The sequence below is a fragment of the Clinocottus analis genome, unplaced genomic scaffold (genome assembly GCF_023055335.1).
Source record: "Clinocottus analis isolate CAN_PGR_092001 unplaced genomic scaffold, fCliAna1.0.p SCAF_14, whole genome shotgun sequence".
NCBI classification, from domain to species: Eukaryota; Metazoa; Chordata; class Actinopteri; order Perciformes; family Cottidae; genus Clinocottus; species Clinocottus analis.
This window is the reverse complement of record NW_027175865.1, coordinates 12,865,362-12,886,714: the sequence shown is the minus strand read 5'-3', so window position 1 is coordinate 12,886,714 and position 21,353 is coordinate 12,865,362. Positions and strand designations below refer to the sequence as shown.

Sequence of the window (21,353 nt, the reverse complement as noted above, 5' to 3'; positions counted from 1 at the left end):
CGCGAGTGATGTGAAGAAAATATATAAACTGAAATCCCCTTTAGAAGAGAATATCAAATTGTAAGAGTGCTTAATATTTCACTGACTTGATGAAATATGCATTGTAGCCCAGAATGGAGGAAAAATGCAATGATTTGAATGCATTATGTATGAGAAGGTCCGCTGGCGAAAAGGACTGCACTGTTGAATAATCGCCATTTCACTATCACCACAGTACAATGAGATTTTGTTATTACTACTCATCACTCAATTCATTTGCAAAGTGCATACAGTTTGCATTTTGCATTTAGGGCTTCACTTGTGTGTGCACAGCATGCATATGCTCACTAATGAACGAAAGCACTGACTGGTGTCGGCTGTGTCCTTTGCCTCTGCTTCACTTGATGAATCTCACTGGTTCAGTCCCACAAGAGCAGTAGATTACACATAAACGTTAACTACACTTGCATGACACACATATTTATTAGGTTGCTTACAAGGAAAAATAACACAGTTTAGATACTTTTTATTGTTCGGCAGTGTCTTGCACACCCACGATCACACCGGGCTGTCGTCACATGTGGCAGTGTTTAAATCTTTGACCCCTGGCCTGAAAAACAGAAAGAAAGGGAATTGAGTGCACATGAAATTAAATGTGATCATTTTTACACACAAATATGAAGTAAAAAGTAAAGTGGTCCCCTTCTCATGTCCTTTTTGACAGAACTTCAAGGATCATTACAGTTTACATGGTGGACACAGGAGACTAAACACACAAATACAGAGTCGCTCTTGCCTTTTTTGATGTAATGTGACTCTGACCCGGTCTACTTTTCCCAAAAGCATGTTCAGGCTGAGATTACTGTCACAAACCTACTTTTGTATTAGGAGTGTTTCCCAAAAGCATAACTTCAGATGCTCTCAGAAATAAGCCTAGGTAAAATATTCATAGGATGCCTTCGCCTAAAATATGCATATCTTCTGTCTGAAATGATTGTTGAATGAATTATGTTTTTATTTCACATATCTTCTATTTTCTTATTATTTATGGTGTCATTCGCTGCATGCACGCTGTAGGTCAAGTACAGATTAGTGACATGTAACTCACGAGGATTGTCAGTGTGCGTGTGCTCCCGCTTTGAGGTGCTACCTCCTCGGTAAAAACTTGTGAAAATAAAAGAGCTCGCGGAAAACACTCGTAACCTTTAAAATCAATTGATGTTGGTAAACTGGGCCCTGCATGGTCCAGTCCACAAGGCCGACGTGTCACTCACGCCTCGTGATTTGTTTTGACCTGATTTTCCCTCTTAAATTAGAACATAACATGCTACAGGGTCATTTAACAGCTGAGTAGGGTTTACACTACCATTTCAGTTCTGCTGAATGAGTTCAGAGGTTGGAGAGACTTTGTTCACACCTATTAGTGCTGCTTAATGTAATTATTTTTTTAGTTTGTTAGGAAGTAGATGACATTGTGTGTGTATATGTGTGTATATATATATAATTTTATTTTTTGTATTCTCCCTGTCACATGGTTCCCATTTCACCAAGCACAATTCAAATATACAAAGTAGATGTAGTGACATTATGGCAAACATATCTTGACACACTACACACATTTCTAAGACAATCTGACACAAAAACAAATACACACATGGCGCTGGCGTGGAATCAGTACTGCTTTAAGTGTGTTGATATTTGCACAGAAATCTTTCGGACAGGAATAAAGTAATTGCATCAAAGCAGGAGGGTTTTGATCGGCAAAGGCTCTGGTGTTTGCCGTCGAGCTGTATACCCGCCGCAGCGCTAAGCTCTGCGTAGCACAAACAATGACATGCTCTCGACTCAAACAAACAATTTTATCGAGGCAGTGTGCAGGGAGGAGTGTGATTTGATGTAGCATGTCTATCCTGGGAACGTCTCTTTAAAGGGACCGGTTTCCTAAAGTGCACTACTCAATGTTTTACAAGGGTGACTCCTCACTGCCTGGTTTAAACTCAGCATCTCCCACAGACCCAGATGAAAGAACTGACTGTGTGCTGTTCCTCGAGATTCAAGTCGCGAGGTCTGACAAGGTGGAATCTCCTCTTTGACTTAATAAAATGTGGACTGTTGCAGATGCTATTTTCCACACGTTTGATTACATGCTCTGTCAGTCCGTAGATGAAGCCGGGTAGACTCCCTATACAAACATGCTTGAGACGGAATAAGAGGTTTCCGATACAAAGGCCACATACGCAATCTGGTAGTAACGTCAGAACCGGGTAGAGAAAAAAAGGCAACAACAAAAAAAGCAACACATCATTGTATTCGTGACTTGTCGAGTGTGTGCTCTCCCCAAAGTATTTAACAGATTAAAAATATTTCACTGCAAATGACCGACACATTTATTGACCACAAGAGTTCCTTGGATGCATAAAAGATATTGAGTGCATAAATGTGCACTCCCGATAAAAATTTGTGAGCCCTGGCATAAGCAAAAGCCTCGGCAGATGAAGACGAAGGCCAGTAACTGTTTTAGAGCTTTAATTCATGGCTACTACACAATAAATGGAGGCGGATGTTAAATTGCGAGGGGCTATAAAGGAACTGAATATGTAGCTTCATCTTAGATGAGATTCTTGATAGACAGACGCTTCAGAGGGCTCCGTTCAGGCTGGCTTATTACTGGTTTCACTTTCAAGGAGAATAAGACACCACCATAAAAACGATGCTTCAAACCCCCTCTGTGTGTCAGACTAGAGAGACAATTTTTTTCTGATGTAACAATCAGAAGATCACTCACGGCCTGCGCTGAGTCCACAAGCAATCTTCGACCTATCTTGAATCGAGCCGTCCAAAAATGAAGCTTGACTTTACAGTAACCAAGCCATAAACTACAAAGGGCCCGGCTCCCGTCTTTGGTTTGTCAGATGAGTTGCTTCTGACTGGATCCCGCTGCTTCTTCACACTCTGTCTTTTCTGTCTGTGTGTATACGCGTGTGTGTGTGTGTATGTGCGTGTGCGATTAAGGGACTGCTATCTGCCTCATTGACATTCATGAATGCATTTGATGTCAAACAGTCTAAATATTTAAGACACTAGAGGGCAAAGGGAAGAAATCTGGGAGCAGTCCCTAATGCTGTTAGTGAATGATTGTCCTCACTCATCTGCACCGTAGTGGAGGTGCAGCGTGCGCTTGGGCGCACAAGTCTGTAGGAGTGATTAGCTACGTGCGCGCTTTATGATGGGATTGCTGGTGTTGTGAGTATTTTGGCATGTGCATTTCCGTGTCTGTGACAGAGAGAGACAGGTGGAGATATCTCATAAATATGTATATCTGTGTGAGCACGTCCACGTCACTCTGTGTGCTCACATCACTGTGCAGGGCTGCGTGCGCCTTTGTGTCTTCACTCACGTCCAAACGATGAAATTCAAATAAAGAATATCAAGGCGAGGATAACATTTGGATGCTGTTTGGATGACAGGGAAATATTGGCCTGGCAGTGATATGTCTTTTATGCTGTCACTTTGATGGTCAACAGAAAAGAAGAAGAAAAAACTCTTTCTTGTTCTGACTTCCTCACACACGAAATGTTCTCACGAGCTCCATTGCCAAAACACAACTCTATCCACAAGTTGAGGAGTCAGGGAAAAAAAAAAATCTTAAATCAACTTTCTATATGTGTATCCTCTGTTAATCTGAACCAACAATTCCCAACCAGAGGTACTTTCAATTCAGGGAGTGGGTACAAACTCCAAAACACAATAGAAATCAAGTTGAGGAACAATTCCAGACATTTGTGTTGAGAAAACTGTGGAATATGATAGCTTCTGTAGATAGCATCCACCCACCATTCATTAAACTTTTCAGAAGTGCCTCAGACCAAGTGTATATGAAACACTTTTAGTTTTAATTGTTTTTTATTAACTTTGTTTGTCATGATCAGCTTCCCCCACTTCATTTCTAGTGGCATAAAATGGCATATCAAATGTTGTGAAATGATTTTCCTTTCGGGAGCATGGTTCTTACTTACGATAGCTTAACTGCTTTCTCCACGATACACGCCTGGGCAAACGCCTGGGCATATTTCCTTAGAAAAAGAATTGGAGTGCGGTGGTATGTTGATGGTAAATAGCCGGCCTGCACCTGTCAATTTACGACGATTAAGATCCATTAACACACACACACACACACACACTCACGTAGTGACAAACAAACTCGAATCCGACGGGTTTCGTGAGTTTAGTATATGACGTTGTTATGAGCGAACTAGTTCGAACCATTATTAACTTGCACGCTGCGTTTCATCTGGGGCTAAGGATACACAATGGACAAATGGACCAATGCAGAGACTCAAACATGCACTCACATGCTGCTGAGAACAAAAAGGACACGAGCACAAGGGTGTGGGAACGGTGTGAGGGAGATGAAAAGGGAGGTCAGTTGAGACGAGTAGCCCGGAGAAAAGGTAGCACTGAGGCAGAAAAGAGCACGAAGACGGTGAGACTGAGAAGAAAGGCTCTAATGGCTGTAGCGTGTCCCTCTTTTCATTTTCGTTCTCCCTCTTGTGTCCCCCCGAAATGGCACTGCTGAACCATAAAATGCTGCAGCGCTCACCTCTCACCTGCCTCGTGTCTGACACAGAGCGGGTTGCGACAGAAGGACACCGATAGTCACCCCCACCGCTCGGTGTGGAATTCCAGTTATCAAGCCTGCTGTCGCCTGCCTCAATCCTAAAAGCTCACTGGAGGTGCACAAAAGGAGGCAGAAAGATACAGTGCCACAAAGCGATTGTTGATGAAAAGCATCGTGGAATTTAAGACGGATTGAAAAAGGTTGAACTATTTCATTTCAAAGACATTTTCCGTACACTGCCTTTGATGCAACTGAACAGAGCTCCACTTGATGATAGAAAAGAGAATTGATTTGCAAGGTTCCTTTTTCATGAAACATCCTGCTTCGGCAAATAATGCTGCAACAAAACTAACCTTCTATAAAAACACAATCAATTGGACATTTGCCTCCAGACCCAGTTCCTTCTCCTTTATCCTTATGGAGTAATCCATTTAGAAACCGACTTTTGCATTCTTTTAGCTGAGGTGATTCACCTCTACTCGCTTTATGAGAGCACATGGAGGCCTTTCTGTATGTTTTTATTGAAAAAAAAGAATCGAGTTGGCTTGAGCATCAACAACCGACATGGCTGAATTTGGCGAGCAGAAGCTTTGCAGTGGAAATTGCTTTGCTAATTTTGTTTTTCTGTCTGTTTTCCTTAACGTTACCTTCACTGCCAACAATCCCACCTGGCACCGGAAAGTCATCCTAGCTAAGGTGTGTGTAGCACAATAGAACCAACTTTAATTATTTAAATCAACTATTTGTAATATTTTCCCCCAATGTTATCTACAAAGAGGATACAGTTCAAATCCAGTTATTCATTAATGTACCCTAGTCATGAATCTGGAAGATGAGAGAATGACATTACTTAGCTCAAAAACATGTTCACAAAATAACAGACTACACATATTTTCATGGAACTGCATGTCGTGGCATTAAGGCTGTTCTACTGGACATGAGGTCTCATGTGATTAGCAATGAAAGACGGATACCAAAAAAAAAAAAAAATAATGAAGCAAATGAATAGATTGAATACACGGGTGCTTGAACCCAGCTTTTTAACATGCAGACTGCATTAACACTTTGCTTTAATCAGATCATCAGATAAACACAGCGAATGTTTTGGAATAATCTATTAAGCTCCCCACTCCGTTCCCTTCCTCCTCTCCTACCCTGTTTTCCCTCATCTACCTCATCGCTCTCTTCCTGTGCCTTCATCTCCTCCCCTCTGTCTTCCAAGCGAGGAGGTGGGTGGAGGCGTTCCACATAACTGTGTGCTATAAGCCGAGTTTCGCGATGCTCCGTACACCTCCATGCACCACAGGGTGCATGTTTACTCATTTAGCATGTCGAGACGTGAGGTGGAAAACTGTCACCCTCTCTACTATGATGATGCCACCATATGATCCATATTGGGAACACGAGTGTTGCTGCATGTGACTTACGCTTTATTTAGTACAGCATCATTATTCCAAGTTTAGAGGAGTATTTTAGGAGCCAAAAACCCAACCATCTATTCCTAAGTTTCAGGACTCCAACAGTCTTTCCTGTTCGCCGTTTTTCCCTCTCATTTACTTCTCCGTTGTTCCTCTTCCTCTCGTTTGGTTCAGCTTGGCAGTTGTGCCATGTAAGTTTAAAAAGCTTTGTTAAATATTAACACATGGGTTTTATCGACTCAGTCAAATCTCTACTCATCCCAGCACATCATGGCACACCCTCTGCCTTGCTAAAGGGGAGAAGAGGAAAGGGAAGGAGAGTGTGAAGTGGATGTGTCCTTTGAGCAGCCATTATATTATCAATTTGAAGCAAACTGATAAATGGGCCCCTTCGGCAACTGCTGTTCACCACACAATGTGAATGAGGCCCGCTTAAGACCTCTCTAATTTGTATACCCACCTATCAGATGTAAGATACATCACAAGCAGGAACAAGCAGACACAAGTGCACTCTGAGAGCGGATAAGGACCCGACCTACTGTGGATCAGCTTTTAACTTACAGTAATTACAAATTATGCATATAAATGACCACAGCGAAGGGATATTTTTCGGATAAAGTCTTCATTTAGAGAACAATCAGCATGCAGCGGCTTTGAGGGAGGAGGCTGCATGCAGATGCACTCGCATGCATGCTGTGCTCAGCGGAAAAAATAAGCTGATTCAAAGATACGCACTCAACATTTGTTCTCATAATAACAGCAACTGTGAGGCTCATCCCGCTTTGATGAATTGGCTTGATTTCGAATAACAGAGACGCATCAATAAAGACAAACTAATTAGCGCCGTCTTTGTCCCTATTGATAGCTGATAACCTGTCAATCAGAACAGTATCAGTGGCAAAGTCAGCATGGCTGTGATCACACAGGATGCAGTCGTCACCTTCTCTGGCACAGCTAACGAGAGAGCAAGAAGTGTTCCATCTAGAGATTTAACACCGTTTAGAGATGGGTGACGTGCTCAGCGGGGGGCATGGTGATGCCTCTTGGTATGGATATCATTCAACATCGTGCATATGGTGCTTTTTCTTTGCCTGTGTTGTGAAAAGAACTATAAGCACACAGCTACAATGCAAGGGTTGCTCCGCCCAAATAAATAAATATAAACAACTTCATACATTCAATGGCTCACCATGAGGTCAATGGACTGCATCACTATTGAACAAACTCAGAGATTGACTCATATTTGGAACTAAGATTCGACTCGGAAATGTTTACGATATTTTGACAAGTTATTTTTGTTCTAATGCAACAGGTTAACTATAGTGTTGAATCTGAAAGACGGGCAGCATTTGAGCAAATTGACAGAGATGTTGTTTATTCGTCGTTTATTCTACAGGCTGTGGGCATCAGATGTGTTTTGCATCAATACAGCTGTTCATAGCGGCCATGTAACACGGGTGCGGAACTGCAACCAAAAAGCATCCTTTCATAATTTGTCTATTTTCTTTGCGCTGACACGTCTAACTATATTAATGGTGTGCACACTCTAACACTGCTGAACACACGCTGTATTGACGCTTTTAAAGATATGAAGCCACGGCTGTGCCGCTGACGTTCTGCTTCCATACAAGGCCCGTGTCGATGAAGCGTTACAGTGACCCTGTCACAAAACACATTGTGATACTCAAAGTGTTACATTTGATTTGGGTGGTGCGGATAACATTTACTCTACAAACCTCTGTGACCAACGGATGACTATTATGATCACCCTTAGGAAAAATCCAATGTAAGGGGCACGAGTCTGTTACTGCCCGTCATTCACCCTCCGTTTGAATGAATGACCTCCGTTCTCTGTTCGTCTAACAATGTGTGAATGTGTAATGGCGGGAGACATGGTTCAACTCTGAGAGCTTGTGTGGCCGCAGCCAAAAACAGCTTACATCCATCAGCTGTTACCTCACCACTGAAATATATTACAGCAATGAGGTGGCCTTAAACAGCCTCTTCACTGATCCCACCCATGCAAAATGCATAGTCTTGAGAACTGGAATTATGTATACATATATAATGGTGGCGCAAACCAAAAAGCCGTCTGTTCTAAAGTTATGTCATTTTGCATTGCCTTGTGATGGTCATAGGACTTATACTTAAAGACAGCCTGCCTCCCCCTCATCTAGGACAGAACACACACAACATGTGGCAGCATGAAATTCACTGTGACACCACTAGCTACCAGTGCCAAAGGGAAAGAAAAGCGTGGTGGTGGTGGGGGGGTCTAAGGGTTGGGCTAAGGGAATAGAATATGATGGAGAGGAAGTGTAAGGAGTGGGAGGAAAGATGAGGAATGATCCCTGATTGTGCTTGTCTTATGAGGGGCATCCATCAGGAGTGACACCGGGACAAATAAAACCCTTTTTTCACCATATTCAATTACGTAGCGTGAGGCAGGTTTTTACGCTCAAATGCACACGCGCCCATACATACACGCGGAAAACACAAATGTACGTGCACTGACACGCGCACACGCTCGCGTGTGCAGCGCATTCCAATCTAATGTGACTTATATTTAGCATCATTCTCGCGGAGGATTGTTTAATCTCTACTGAGGAAGATTTATTGCACGATGGCAGCACTTGTATATGTAATACAAGCTGACAGTTTCATGAAATAAAGTAAGAATCAATGGAGGACTGAGTCACAGCTGCAGCGTGCATACACAGACTCTCACATAAATTACAATTGGACGTCAATTCAGCGATGCAAATTAAAACTGGCTCCGAACTTCAGGGACAGGAAGAAGAAAAAAAATTGGACTGTTAGCGGCCTCACCTGTTGGAAGGGGAAACTGGGAAATCCGACTACTTGATGACAGTTGACAGCGTTAGCCTGGACTCCAAAATGCTGGAGGAAGAGAGGAGATTAAACAAGTGATTAGAATAATATAAACAAGTGACTGGAGAGTGAGAGAGTGCAAAGAGAGAGAGAGAGAAAAAGGCGGAGAAAAAAAGACAGATAATAATATCCTGAGCATGAGAAAGAAGGAATCAATGTTTAGCGAGTTTGAAAGCCAAGAAAGTGTCAATAGGGAGAAGGGGTGAGGTATTTCTTCACAGATAAACAGTCTTACCTGTAGTGCAGGTGCACTACAGGGGCAACGATGAGACAACCCCCAAAACAGGACTAGGACCCCTAAAACAGGACTTTGACTGGTTTTCCACTGGTGTTGGCTTTAGCTAGGGTCATTATCACTACTCCTCTAGGAAGGCACATCCACGTGGGCCGTTGCAAGGAGATTTGATGCGTCTCAATCACAACACAACACAATCTCCAGACCATGGAGGAGATTCCAGGAGACAGGCAGCTACTCTCGGAGAGCTGGACAGGGCCCGTAGAATATCTTCAACTCATCAGCAGGACCGATATCTGCTGCTTTGTGCAAGGTGGAACAGGTTGAGCACTGCCCGTGCCCGACAGAATGACCTCCAGCAGGCCACTGGTGTGAATGTGTCTGCCCAAACAATCGCAAACAAACTTAGTGAGCGTGAGCTAGCGCGAGTGAAAATCCAAGTCGTTCGAAATCGACATAAATTAGCCATAACGTCGTGATCACCCATAGCAGACTCGCCACACGCTATGAGAATGTGAAACGATCAAAATAAATACATGTAATAAAATGTAAATGATCATGCAGAAGCCACAAGTCTGTCTGTCTATCAATGATAAAATATACATATCATAAAAATGATGTTTTATTCAGGAGTGGCCCCATTAAATGCAACCTACATGCTACTTGAAAAAAAGAAAACATATGACCAATCACATAAATGGACCATCCTCATGTCTGTACGGGAACGATCTGGTGTAATTATGTGAGCAGAAGACAAATATCATATAAATTGATATTACCGTCTAAATTCGAAAACCTTGTATGTAAAATGTAAAATTCATAGTGGATTTTACTGAATGAAGAACAACTTGAAAATGTTTTTGTAATTAGTACGAACAGGGCTTTGATAAGTTATTTCATAAGTCATTATCCAGCTTAATGCAACATTTGCCATGTTTTGCCAAAACAGCAGCAGTGTTTTACTGTGTTAACACACATTTTATAAACTTTAAGCACAGCACACAGTACTGAATAGTTTACTGCTTTTACATATCTGTATTAAGACCCCATTATAATCAAAACAATGCTCGAGTTTAATCAGGTTTATTATTTAATAATTACCATTAATCAAGGTTCATTATATTTTTTTGATGGGCTGTAAATTATATTATTGATAAAGTTATATTTCCACCGCAGGTGAGCACATTAGCTAATTAGAGCAGAGATCCCATTGACAATTGCAGTGAAGAGGCAATCTGTCTTGATGCAGTAATACTAATACAGTAATATCAATAATGCCCCTTTGCATTTCGGCCTTGTGATGCCAGGCGCTTGCTCACAGCACCAGCCTCCATCTTTGAGCATTTGAAAATGCCAGAGCGTGGGTGGGGAAGGGGGACTTGAGAGTGAGCTCTGAAAGCCAAAAACCTCAACACCTTGGAAGTTATCTTTGACTCTTTAATAATGCTCAACAAGTCACCACAAATATATTGTGGTCATGTTGTGCTTTGTTGCAGTAAGATTAAAGCTTAACTGTTGCACTGGTTCCTAGTTTGCTCTCTGTGTTATATTGTTCTCCTTTTGTTATGTTTAAATCGTTACTTCATATGAAACTCCGAGAGGTCTCAGGTGTCTCAGATTTCCTGATTATGTACAAACATTGATTTGAGCTATAAAGCAGTCCGTGTCTCTCGTGCCCACCTCAAAATAAGGCCGCTCCTGCGCTCGCTGTCTCTCCACCCCCATGAAACAGCCGCAGGAGGGACAACTGTCCCATATTTCTGAAGGGCTTTTAAGTATTTTTTCCTTTAGACACATTGAACATTGTTTTGTTGCCTAGTTACGAGCTTTTTCTGCCTCCTTACTTTGAAGATTGCCTGAGCCGAATGAGTTCATGTGAGCAGAATCCACGCGTGATTGATGAGATGGACATCCTAGATGCTAACACACGCGCAAACGCATCTCCCGCATGGACACGTCAAATATGAACACATACGAATGCACACTTAACCCAAGCATGATGATCTGGTTTCCTTCACACTTTGCCTTCCCGTCCCTGCGTACCTTTTCCTGGCCGACACACCGACGTTAATGCACACTTGAGTTTATGAACGCGGACACAGAGACGTGAGGAAGGAAAAGGCCACCTGCCGGAGGGTAACAACAGACCTGTGTAGCCTAGCAACAGCTCGGAGACAGGCTTATTAGCTGGAAGAGGAGAGAGGAATGCAAGAGGGAAAACTTTGGCCTGTGTCTCTGCCACTCACACGAGCTGAAGGGCACACAGGCTCAAATGCACAAGCCTTGTTCACACCGAACCCTCCTCCTCCTCTCACACCCCTCCAGTCGCCGTGTTTCTGACAAACCTATATTTGCAACAGACCATCGATCAGGCTGCTAAACCGAACCATTTGGCCACTCACTTCTTTCTACCGTCTGCCAAGAGGGGAACATTTTTAATTGTCAATTTGTTGCTCTTTTTTTTTGGTGCGTGTGCGGATGCTGTGGCACTGAACTGCCAGTCTAGGTATGCCAACTCCCTGACACAATAAAAGGAGCTTCACTTAATTGCTCTCTCTTAGACGCAGTATCTAATATCCTGGATTTGATTACTGAGGCAGCAAAGGTTTAAATCAATGATAAACAATGGTTACAGGGGCCGAGCGAAAGCCTTTACGAATAAAACCCTCAGAATTCTAATTGAGGGCCCATGTGGGACCTCAGATCTACCTGAGAGACCTTGGTGTTTTTAAAGAGAGAACCCCAAATGGATCCGATCACCCGCTCACAGCCCATTCCCATTCAAACTCCTGCAGTTGATAAAAAAGGCCGTTAGATTTACCGTTTCTGCTTTTTTCCCCCCTAACCTTTCCTCTCTTTCCTGTAAAACTTTAACAGCAGGATATTTAGTTTATGGTCAGCGCCAGAGCAAGACCGGGAGGTGCATGTCAACCAGAGCTAGAGAGAGAGAGAGAGAGAGAGAGAGAGAGAGAGAGAGAGAGAGAGAGAGAGAGAGAGAGAGAGAGAGAGAGAGAGAGAGAGAGTGAGAGTTTCATAACTTTTTTCACTCTCTCTATAAACATTACTTGCATCCCTGCATCAGCTGTTTAGCTGCCAAAAATTTAACTTTTATAATGTCTCTCTCCATCACATCCCACATTTTACAATATCACCTCTCTCTCTCTCTCTCTCTCTCTCTCTCTCTCTCTCTCTCTCTCTCTCTCTCTCTCTCTCTCTCTCTCTCTTTTTCTCTCTCTCTCTCTCTCTCTCTCTCTCTCTCTCACCCAGGCATCCCTTCTTGCATCTCATTTCTCTGCGGATACCAAGAGTATTGCCACTTCAACCCAGGGAGAATGTGCATTGCAGCTTCAGTAATTATCCTGCTGGATGGGAAGTGCTGAGGCCAAAGGGGCAAACCTCAGAGTGCAGTATGCCTGGCTGTCACTGTCACCACCACACGGTGTGCAAAGCAAATTTAAATAGGTCATAGACGAAAAGGGCAGAGCGACGAGAGATCGAGACAGAGAAGATGGAGACGTAAACATAATCAGTTTTTACATGGAGGGAAGAACATGTTCTGCTTACCTGACAATGTAAAAGCGTCCACTAAATCACAACAAAAACCTAAATTAATTTAAAGAATGGCAGGAATGCGGTTGTTTGAGGCGGAGCACTGACACAAAGGTCTTGAAAGCTCCAATAAACATGTTGCTGTGTGTTTACAGATGTAATATTGTGAAACCAGATTTTCTGCACAGCACAGATACAGTAGGGACATTAAACAAAATACATGAACATTATGAACAGATTGGCAGTGTAAGTGGCAGTAATTTAGATGTAGACTTTTCCCATTGTATGTCTCCCAGCAACAAGTTGGATAGACTTTATGCTGTGTTCAATTCACCATTGTAGAATGATGCAAATGCATAACATTCATTGCAATAACATAGGCCTGATAACATTGTGGATTGCTTATACAGTTCTTAGGTGTGCAGAGTTGTTTTACCGTCGATGGATCCAGCGGTATACTTGTAATATCAGAAAGTAAATGCCATGAATTTAACTGGTCTTTGAGGCTTGACTGAAAACCCGCCAGCAAGTAGTTACATCACTGTTCTGACTGCTCGACGTGATCGGCCAAGGAGGTTCTCTAACCTCTCTGACACGCCACTGGAAACATGTGTAAGTACCACTTTGCCTGGATGAACTTATTGCTCTTGTATCCTGGACACCACAATATATGCCAGCACTCTTCACTTAAGAACAAAAAAACAGCATTCTTTGGAAAAGACGAGACATGTTCTTAGTGAACATGCTGTTTGTGCTCGCCGGAACAGCAACAAGATGTGAGTTGTGATAAGTCTTTTACTGTGGTGTTGGTTCAGTTGCGATAAAAATGGCAAGGACGAGCAGGGTAGCAACAATAGCTTGGTTGGACTGAAAGCTTGGTTTCAAAGGTAATAGAGTGAGTTTGAGATCAGCTGTGAATGGTGTGCAACAGAGCAATAATACGGGAAGAGCAGTTCTGTGATGGTGGTGGTCACGGCAACGTTATATCCACTTCAATGCAAGCCTCCCCCTTAATTCTGTTTCTTCCAAATTCTGAGTTCTGTTAAAGTTGCATATAATCATTAAGCTTTGGGAATTCAGATAGATGTAGCCAATACAAGTCAGTTGTAGACTTTAAAAGTAGCAAAGTGGTGCTGCACACAGCGATTTACAGATTAAAGTGTGTTTTTGTTGATCAATTTAACTCAATAAAATATTCACCTGATGTGTTGGAGGGTAACCAGGTTGAATAAACAGGTTTTGGTAGCAAGGTTGGGGCCTTTGCCACATAGGAGTGGCTGCCCAATAGCAGGGAATCACTTTTGGGAAATTTGGAGCGGCAGAATACCTGGCTGTGAAAGGATGAAAGACACTGACTTGAGTTTCCACAGTGGTTGCTTAAGTGTAGACTCCCAACAGCTCGTTAATAACTTGCATGGTACCCTCCCAGTTTAGACTATTAGTATAAACATACAGTATCATGAAGTAACTTCTGCTGAGAGGAAACTGATTTAAATTAGATGATGCTCAGGTCGGATTTGCTAATTTGATCAGGCAAAATTGGAAACATGATAGGTTGACCAAACACATACAATTAACAGTAATGAATAATGTCTGAGCTGTCAAGTCAAATTTGATAAGAGGGAAGTTGAAAGCAAAGTTTCAAAATGCTCCAGTCGCAAACAAGAACATGTGTACTGCTCAGCAAAGCCATGTCAGATTTGTAACCTATTATGCAAAAGAGGAGGATTTATGGAAAATAGGATGTGACAATATACATTTTTTTGTTGGATCTATGCTTTATAACTGACTAGATTACTCATCTGTCTTGTTAAAATGTCCCTTTTATCTTTATCATTCATACTGATATCAGACCAAAGTGTGCCAGAGATCTGTCAGTGTTCGGTGTTGCGCTTGATAAAAGGCCCAGATTAATTGATGTCACCAACAGTAACAATACCACTGGTGTGAGATGGACACCACCAATCATCCCAACTGCAGCCTCATTTGCATTGCAAAATGTAATATCACGATTAATTTGACAGTGATGTATTGATGTTTAAAAATGCTACAGACAGGAACCTTTGAAGCACAGTGCATGAAGGCCAAGATGGCATGTTGTAGCCATCAGCTCCGTTGCTGTTGCAAAATAAATGTGCTCATCCAGTGATGATCATGATAAATTCATGTGCCCACCGTGAAACTTAATACTACGCACACACACACACATTTTGCCAAAAGATGCCAGGGTATACACTTACCTTTGGCTTGGTTAATGGTAACTATCTGCTGAAGGGCATAAGGTCTGGCTTTCTCCTGAGGGGCAGCTGCTTGTTTCATGCCTGTCTTGGCAGCGCTAGCCCAGGACCTTCCATTAGCATCCACGCCATCTGTAGCTGCAACTGCAATATGCATAGCAAAGGGAAAAGCCTTACCAGTATACCCATTTTACTTGCACATTGTCTTGTCTGGCCTGTGTCATGATAAGTCTGACGCAGATGGTAGGCTTAATAGAACAGTGTTATTTTACTCTGCAGGGGAATTTTCAGCAGCGCCCCCTCCAGGGATCAACAAAGTGCCATTAAATCAACAGGGCTGTGTTATCACACTGCAAACTGCTGGAGCAGTGCCGGCAGTATGTGTCACATATGCACACTTATTGAGCAGAGCAGAGCTGGCTTCAGGTGCAGCCGTGCACCTGTTAATAAGAAGCAGAAGGGAATTCAAATGAAGCTAAATATAACTCATTTCATTATATATATATTATCCAATCATTAAATATGCCAGAATTTGAAAGAAAAATGTAAATCATGAATAGTTACAATAGTAAAGGAATGAGCCTCCTGTGAAGTATGCAGGGTGTACTGTATTACTGTATGTACTGTACAAGCAACACTCCTCATAAAAAATTAACGGTGTCCTTGAGTTACTGTTGACTTAATTCATATCTGTGTCCAATGTTCTTTTCTGCACCAACAGCCAGTATGGAGGGCTCACCGTGTAATTCACTTTGCCACTGCACAATAATCCCCTCATTATGAAAACATTTTCCACCGAGTCATTCGAATGAGGAAGTGCTTCCCTGCAATGCCGACGCGGAGTAAGAAAGCGTGTCAACACCTACACACAGAGACGCTATGTGTGTGACTGTGTGTGTGTGGGTGATGCGGGTGGGTGGGCAGACTGGCCCAGGATAACAAGCGACACTGTGTGCTGCCCCCTGATTTATACGGCTGTTCAGATTTGCCCGTTTTCTTTTTTTGACATCGTCACGACTTTGTTTCATGAAGTAGGTCTCGAGTTCCGAAAAGTAAAACAAGTAGGGAAGCTAAGCTGCCCGCTACGTGGCAGAAACAAGAGGTTCATTACGTTACTTTGAAAAGCGGGTGAGAGAAAAGGGTCAAACTATGTGAGCTGGACTTTTGCAAACATTTGCACTCAGCAACTTCTGAGAGGCAGCGTTTGTGCCTGGGACAGGTGCTGCTTCCTCTCCCCTGCCTTTAATTAGCAGAGTAGGACAGTGTCGTTAATATCAATAATTGTCTCAGACAGGGATGTTTGTAGGCATTTGTTCCTCCAGAGGGTGTTAAGAATGGCAGAAAATGATACTAACGATAACCGGGTTATTTATACTAACAGGGAGAAGCAGAAGAGGCATATGAAGAGCTCAGCTCGGAGGAAACACATAGCAGATTTATTACCTCGAGGAGGCAGCTGGTTTTCGGCCTTCGGTTCCCCACAGCTGATGGTAGGAGAGATGCCTTGGCCAAGTCTTTGAAGGTCCAGCACATATTTGTGATCTCCTGCACAGATGGAGGAGACCTTGTGGGGCACATTTTCCATCCTCCTCTGATGGGAAGCCGTGCTCTCTTGGCATTGGTTTTGTGAGCGAGTATGCCCTCCTTTCCCCTTCGCACCTCTGGTTTTGGGATTCCTATCACGGAATACACCCAATGCTAGAGGTTTCTTTGAGGGCTGCAGAGCCGGGAAGTCAGCCAGTAGGTCATAAGCCTCCTGCTGTGCTGGGGCTGCCGCTGCTCCTGCTGGTGTGTTGTTTCGAGAGTTTGCCTGAGGTGCTTTTGCTTTCCACAGGAACCTTTGGACAGGAGCCTGCACATGGGCGGCCGCACCATTTGCCAAAGTGGCAGTGGGGATGTCACGTGGACAGAATGAAAGGGGCATCTCCCACTGGCAATGCATCTTCCCCGAGGCTGGAGGCCCAGTGGGAAGTGGTAGAATGCCAGCCTGTATGGTAGGTAGTGGTGGGATGTCCGTCTCCGTCCAAGAAGATGGGGAACTCTGCTTTCTGTCATACGTTAATTCATCAAGTGAGTGTAGAGTCGCATTTCCCTCTTCATCACAGTCACTGTTTTCACTCTCGGAGTAACCATCGCTGTCATCAGTGCCACAGTTTCTCACCCCAGGTAGAGTCAGAGAATCAGTGTCATCATTGCTAGAATTGCTGTCAGAACTGCTACTTGTATTCTTCACATCCTCACTTTTGCAAGGAGCCATCTGAGGATCTTCCTCATCCCCCGGGCGCAGGGTGTGGTCCTCGGCGGCGGAGCAGACGGGATTTGTCGCCGCAGGTTGATTGTCTACTATGCTGCTGGATTGGGGGAGCCAAATCTTCTTCACAGAGTTTGCCACACTGCTTTGTTTATCTCCGCCATCTTCCTCCTGACGTGACTGAATTGTTGATAACAAGAATATTGATAACATGTTGTCTGTTTTTTTTAAATACTTCAGTTCTGATATTTTTTGTTTAAACTCTACAGGCTAAGCTTTTGCCCATGAAGTCATCATGCTCACCAAAATAGTTTCCCCTTTTGCCTCCTCATTTCGTTTCATCTCTTCCTCCATCACAGGGGTCAGTTCCTGTGCCGGCTTGGCAACATGGGGATGTCTGTGGCCTGAGAGATAAGGGCAAGGAAGGGTGAAGGCAGTGTGGTATTGCCGCTTGGCCTCCTCATATCGTGTGCTCGGACCCAAATCATCCGCCTCTTCCTGCTGCTCCTCGGCCCTAAACAGAGAGACATGCGTGAGAGTGTGGCGAGGTTAACACATCTTTACTGCGTAACAGACCATCACAATGCGACAAGGTTAACTTGCTCATGCTGTCTTTTCATAAAGGAGCAGAAATGAGAGCGGTGTCAAGTAATTTCACATCTCCAATTTATTTTTTAGGAGTTTTATAACCAGGTTCATCAAACAGTATAAAGTAAAGGTCACTTGTTCTATGAACATGCTCAATGGCTTCAGTTTGATTTTCCTGCTTTTTCCTCATCCAGCTTTAAGAACTAATACTACACCTCTTTTATCTGGTAGGCCTTACAGTATGAACCAATAAAAAGCCAATGGGTTAACCAGTTGATATTGTGTAAGTCACCTAATTTTATTGCCACACTTGACCGGACGTTTGGTTTGAACACAGTGTCTTGCTCAAAGAGCAGCAGTCATTGTGGCTGTGGCTTTATCCTGTGTGTGTGTGTGTGTGTGTGCGTTTGTGTGTGGCGCGGCACTCGCTTCAAACCATGACACTTTAATGAGGCTACTCTTTAGTCACCATCCTGTCGACCGGCGAGCCGCGATGCGGAACACGCGGTCCGGTGGGACCGGGGACGCTTATGATAACGGAGACGTCATGGGAGCCCCAGACGGCCGGTGAGCAGATGGTGAACATTATTATTATGCAGTGGATCCATGATCGCACAGCAGCTCTACGCTGCAATGTTGAGATCAGGGTTAGAACTTTGACCATTTTCCATCGCTCTATAGGCAAATAATGTGATACTTTTAAAACGACACTGACAACAAAACAGCCTCTGAGTCAAAAATTGAGGATATGCTCACATTTTTATATTGTGTAAATATATCTTTCTGATCTACAGTAAGTAATCAATAAACACATGTTATACTACTTACTAACTCTTAATAAAGGGTATTTCCCAGAAAGCAGCACCTTGACAATGAATTTGACTATCCACAATCATATAACAATCATATCACTTCTAAGATCATATTTCATAACTTCATAATAATTTGTAAATTCAAGTGAGGTGATGGCAACATTAAGAACTAAATATTACAGCCTGGATCGGTGTGGACCTTTGTTAAATTCCATGCATCAGCTGTGTTTTTGCAAGAGATTGACATGAGAAGAGTTCAACAAAACATCCAGCATGTACACTCAGATGGAAATAAAGGAGCTTTTATTGCATAGTTCGGAGGAGTTGAAGCGTGATGTCTTACTGTGAAGGACAGAACTAAGGTCCCGGGTGTGTTGACAGCATTGATCATGACAGATACTTTTGGTAAACCCTGGAACAAAGTACTCTACCCTAAAAACCAGCAGCGGCCAGTGTTTACAACGAGGATACAGGTTCTCGTCCGGACCAAGCCAAAGAGCGACGTCAGTGTCGTTAGTGCCACTTTACCAACTCTAGTAACGACAAAACAATTAAAACGATGTTTACCTCGAAAGGTAAGAAGTGCGAGTTTAGTTTAACACCAATACATTAGCTAAAAAAAAGGGTTTCGAGGTGGCATTTTATTAAAATGTTAGCTAAATCCACTCCCAAATAAGCCGTTGGCATACATGCGAGTGGATTACAGGTGAACACGTTACTTCAGTGGACGGCTGTTGCGGTTCCCGGACTGTGTGCGTGCGTGCCGAGGCTTACCGGAGACTCGGCCTGTCGTCTGGTGCCCCGCGGTCTTTATTGCTCTGTCTCTCGGGTGACCTCTGTCCTCTGTCGAGCGCCTCGTCGGCCTCACTTGCTCTTCTCCAGATGTTTTTGCAGACACGATCAAAGTTGTCATGCGGAACGAGCGGGTGGATCCAGGTGGAGCGCGGAAACGGTGCCAGCGCAGACGCCAAGTGTTTCGGAGTTGCTGACACGCGGGGTTTCCCCGCCGGCATCATTTCCTCCGTGTTGTTTACTCTTTTTACGGCGTCTCAATTGTTTAGTTTATTTTTTTCCAACCAGCTGTTTCTTTTGACAAGACATACGAGGTTGTCATAGCAGCCAGTCGGAATTCGAGAACGATAAATCAACGATATTCCGGATGTCAGTTGAGGGGTATTGCGTCAGTTCATTGGTCTACACACGTATTCTGCCACGTGCGAGTTCGTTCTTTGATAGTCGAGGCTGCTGGAAGCCATTGCGCGCACTGAAACTGTCACGTTTGTGACTTGACACAACTTAAAACATTTAAAAAATGAGTCGAGGAAGTCAAGATCCGGAAACAGAGACAGATATAGCCTTCAAAGTAAAGGTTGCTCGTTTCCCTACATGTTTGCTCCAGCATCCAGTTCATAATACAACATTAAACAAACAAGCAAACAAACACAATTGATACAATTCATGACTTTTATAGTTATGCCACTTTCCCACAATTTAACGTGAATAGACTGAATGTAATGACTCATTGTATTATCTATTTATTAATTCAAATGAAGCATTCTCAAACTATTTGGGTGAGTGCTCCAGGCTATGGTGGGGAGACTTATGAAGCGTCTGACTGTGAAGGGAGTTGCTTCACTTTAAACTTTGACTTTATTGCTGGCTCTGTTATGACAATGACGCCACTATATGATGTGAAAATCCTTCAAGTGTATTCACTTTTAAGTATTCTACACCCAGTTAATGATTAAGTTAAACTATTTTTTGAAGGATTGGCTGTGGTGCATAAAATGCTTCATCATCATTACTTTCCACCGCAAATACAAATCATGTTCAAGCCGACCTGACGCTGCCAACCTCAATATGACAATCTCCAACAGGCACGGGTCTATATTTCAGTAATACCAATAATAATAACATATATAACAAACTTAATTTCAGACTCTTTTGTCATATATTATTAACACTAATCATTGCTATTGCTTATTCCTTGGTAAATAACCTGCAATTTATTCGGTGTAGGTTATACAGAGACACAACACACACAAACAGTAGAATGGATAACTTAGTGGACAGCAGAGACAGATTGTATAACATTTATATCTTCATTTGTCATGCTATTTGATTATGTATTTATTTCAACTCGTAAAATTGATCGCTCAATTGATTTATTTTGAAGGGGGGCTGTCTGTTTCCGGCTCACGACTTCCTTGACTAAATTAAAACATTTTTTAAAGTTGAGAAACTGTAACAAACTGAAGGTTTGGTGTTCATTCACGTTGACAACACAGACAGAGCATGAGGAGTAAACCAATGGAATGAGGCGATACCTCTAAACTGACATGAATGAATTATACTTCATGCGCAGATCCCTTTCCTATAATGTACCAATCCCTCACATTAGACACTGAACAACCTGACCGGCAGGTGCAGAGAGCAGGGTTGGCAAAGTAAAATAAATAAATACATAAATGTAATGTTGCAGGAAGACTATTTATAATCCCATTTTAAATGTAGATCGAAGGCCAACGCGCGAACTGTTTCCACGCGCGTTGCATCGCAGACAACTAATTATACCGGTCATATGCAGAAGCGGAAATGACATTCAAATTTACGGTCGAAGGTTCCAGCCTGTTAAGCATCAATTTCACGTCTCGTGAGCAGGAAGTGGACATCTAAGTTAAACTGTCGGGCAGTCCCATGATTGGTCTTAATGGATGGAGACAATGGCCTCGTTGGACCCCTAGAGTATTTTACCATAACAAAGCAGTGGATTG

At 43.0% G+C, this 21,353-nt stretch overlaps 1 protein-coding gene across 4 annotated transcripts; it reads right to left on the bottom strand.

Annotated features, from left to right (window-relative positions):
* Positions 1 to 438: 438 nt before the first annotated feature.
* On the bottom strand, positions 439 to 19,713 carry LOC137784924 (uncharacterized). 4 transcript variants are annotated; one of them, XM_068575914.1, is made up of 8 exons: positions 19,354 to 19,713; positions 17,483 to 17,693; positions 16,372 to 17,359; positions 14,932 to 15,072; positions 13,892 to 14,022; positions 8,845 to 8,916; positions 3,996 to 4,108; positions 439 to 589 (listed from the first exon to the last, which is right to left on the bottom strand). In XM_068575914.1, the coding sequence occupies exons 1-8, from the start codon at positions 19,593 to 19,595 to the stop codon at positions 538 to 540; spliced, it is 1,950 nt and encodes a 649-aa protein (XP_068432015.1). In that variant the 5' UTR covers positions 19,596 to 19,713; the 3' UTR covers positions 439 to 537. The 4 variants fall into 4 exon arrangements, 2 of the variants coding, with proteins under 2 accessions (XP_068432015.1, XP_068432016.1); XM_068575915.1 differs by lacking the exon at positions 3,996 to 4,108 and having other exon boundaries at positions 19,354 to 19,712; XR_011077442.1 differs by lacking the exons at positions 3,996 to 4,108; positions 13,892 to 14,022 and having other exon boundaries at positions 19,354 to 19,711.
* Between the last annotated feature and the right edge of the window lie 1,640 nt (positions 19,714 to 21,353).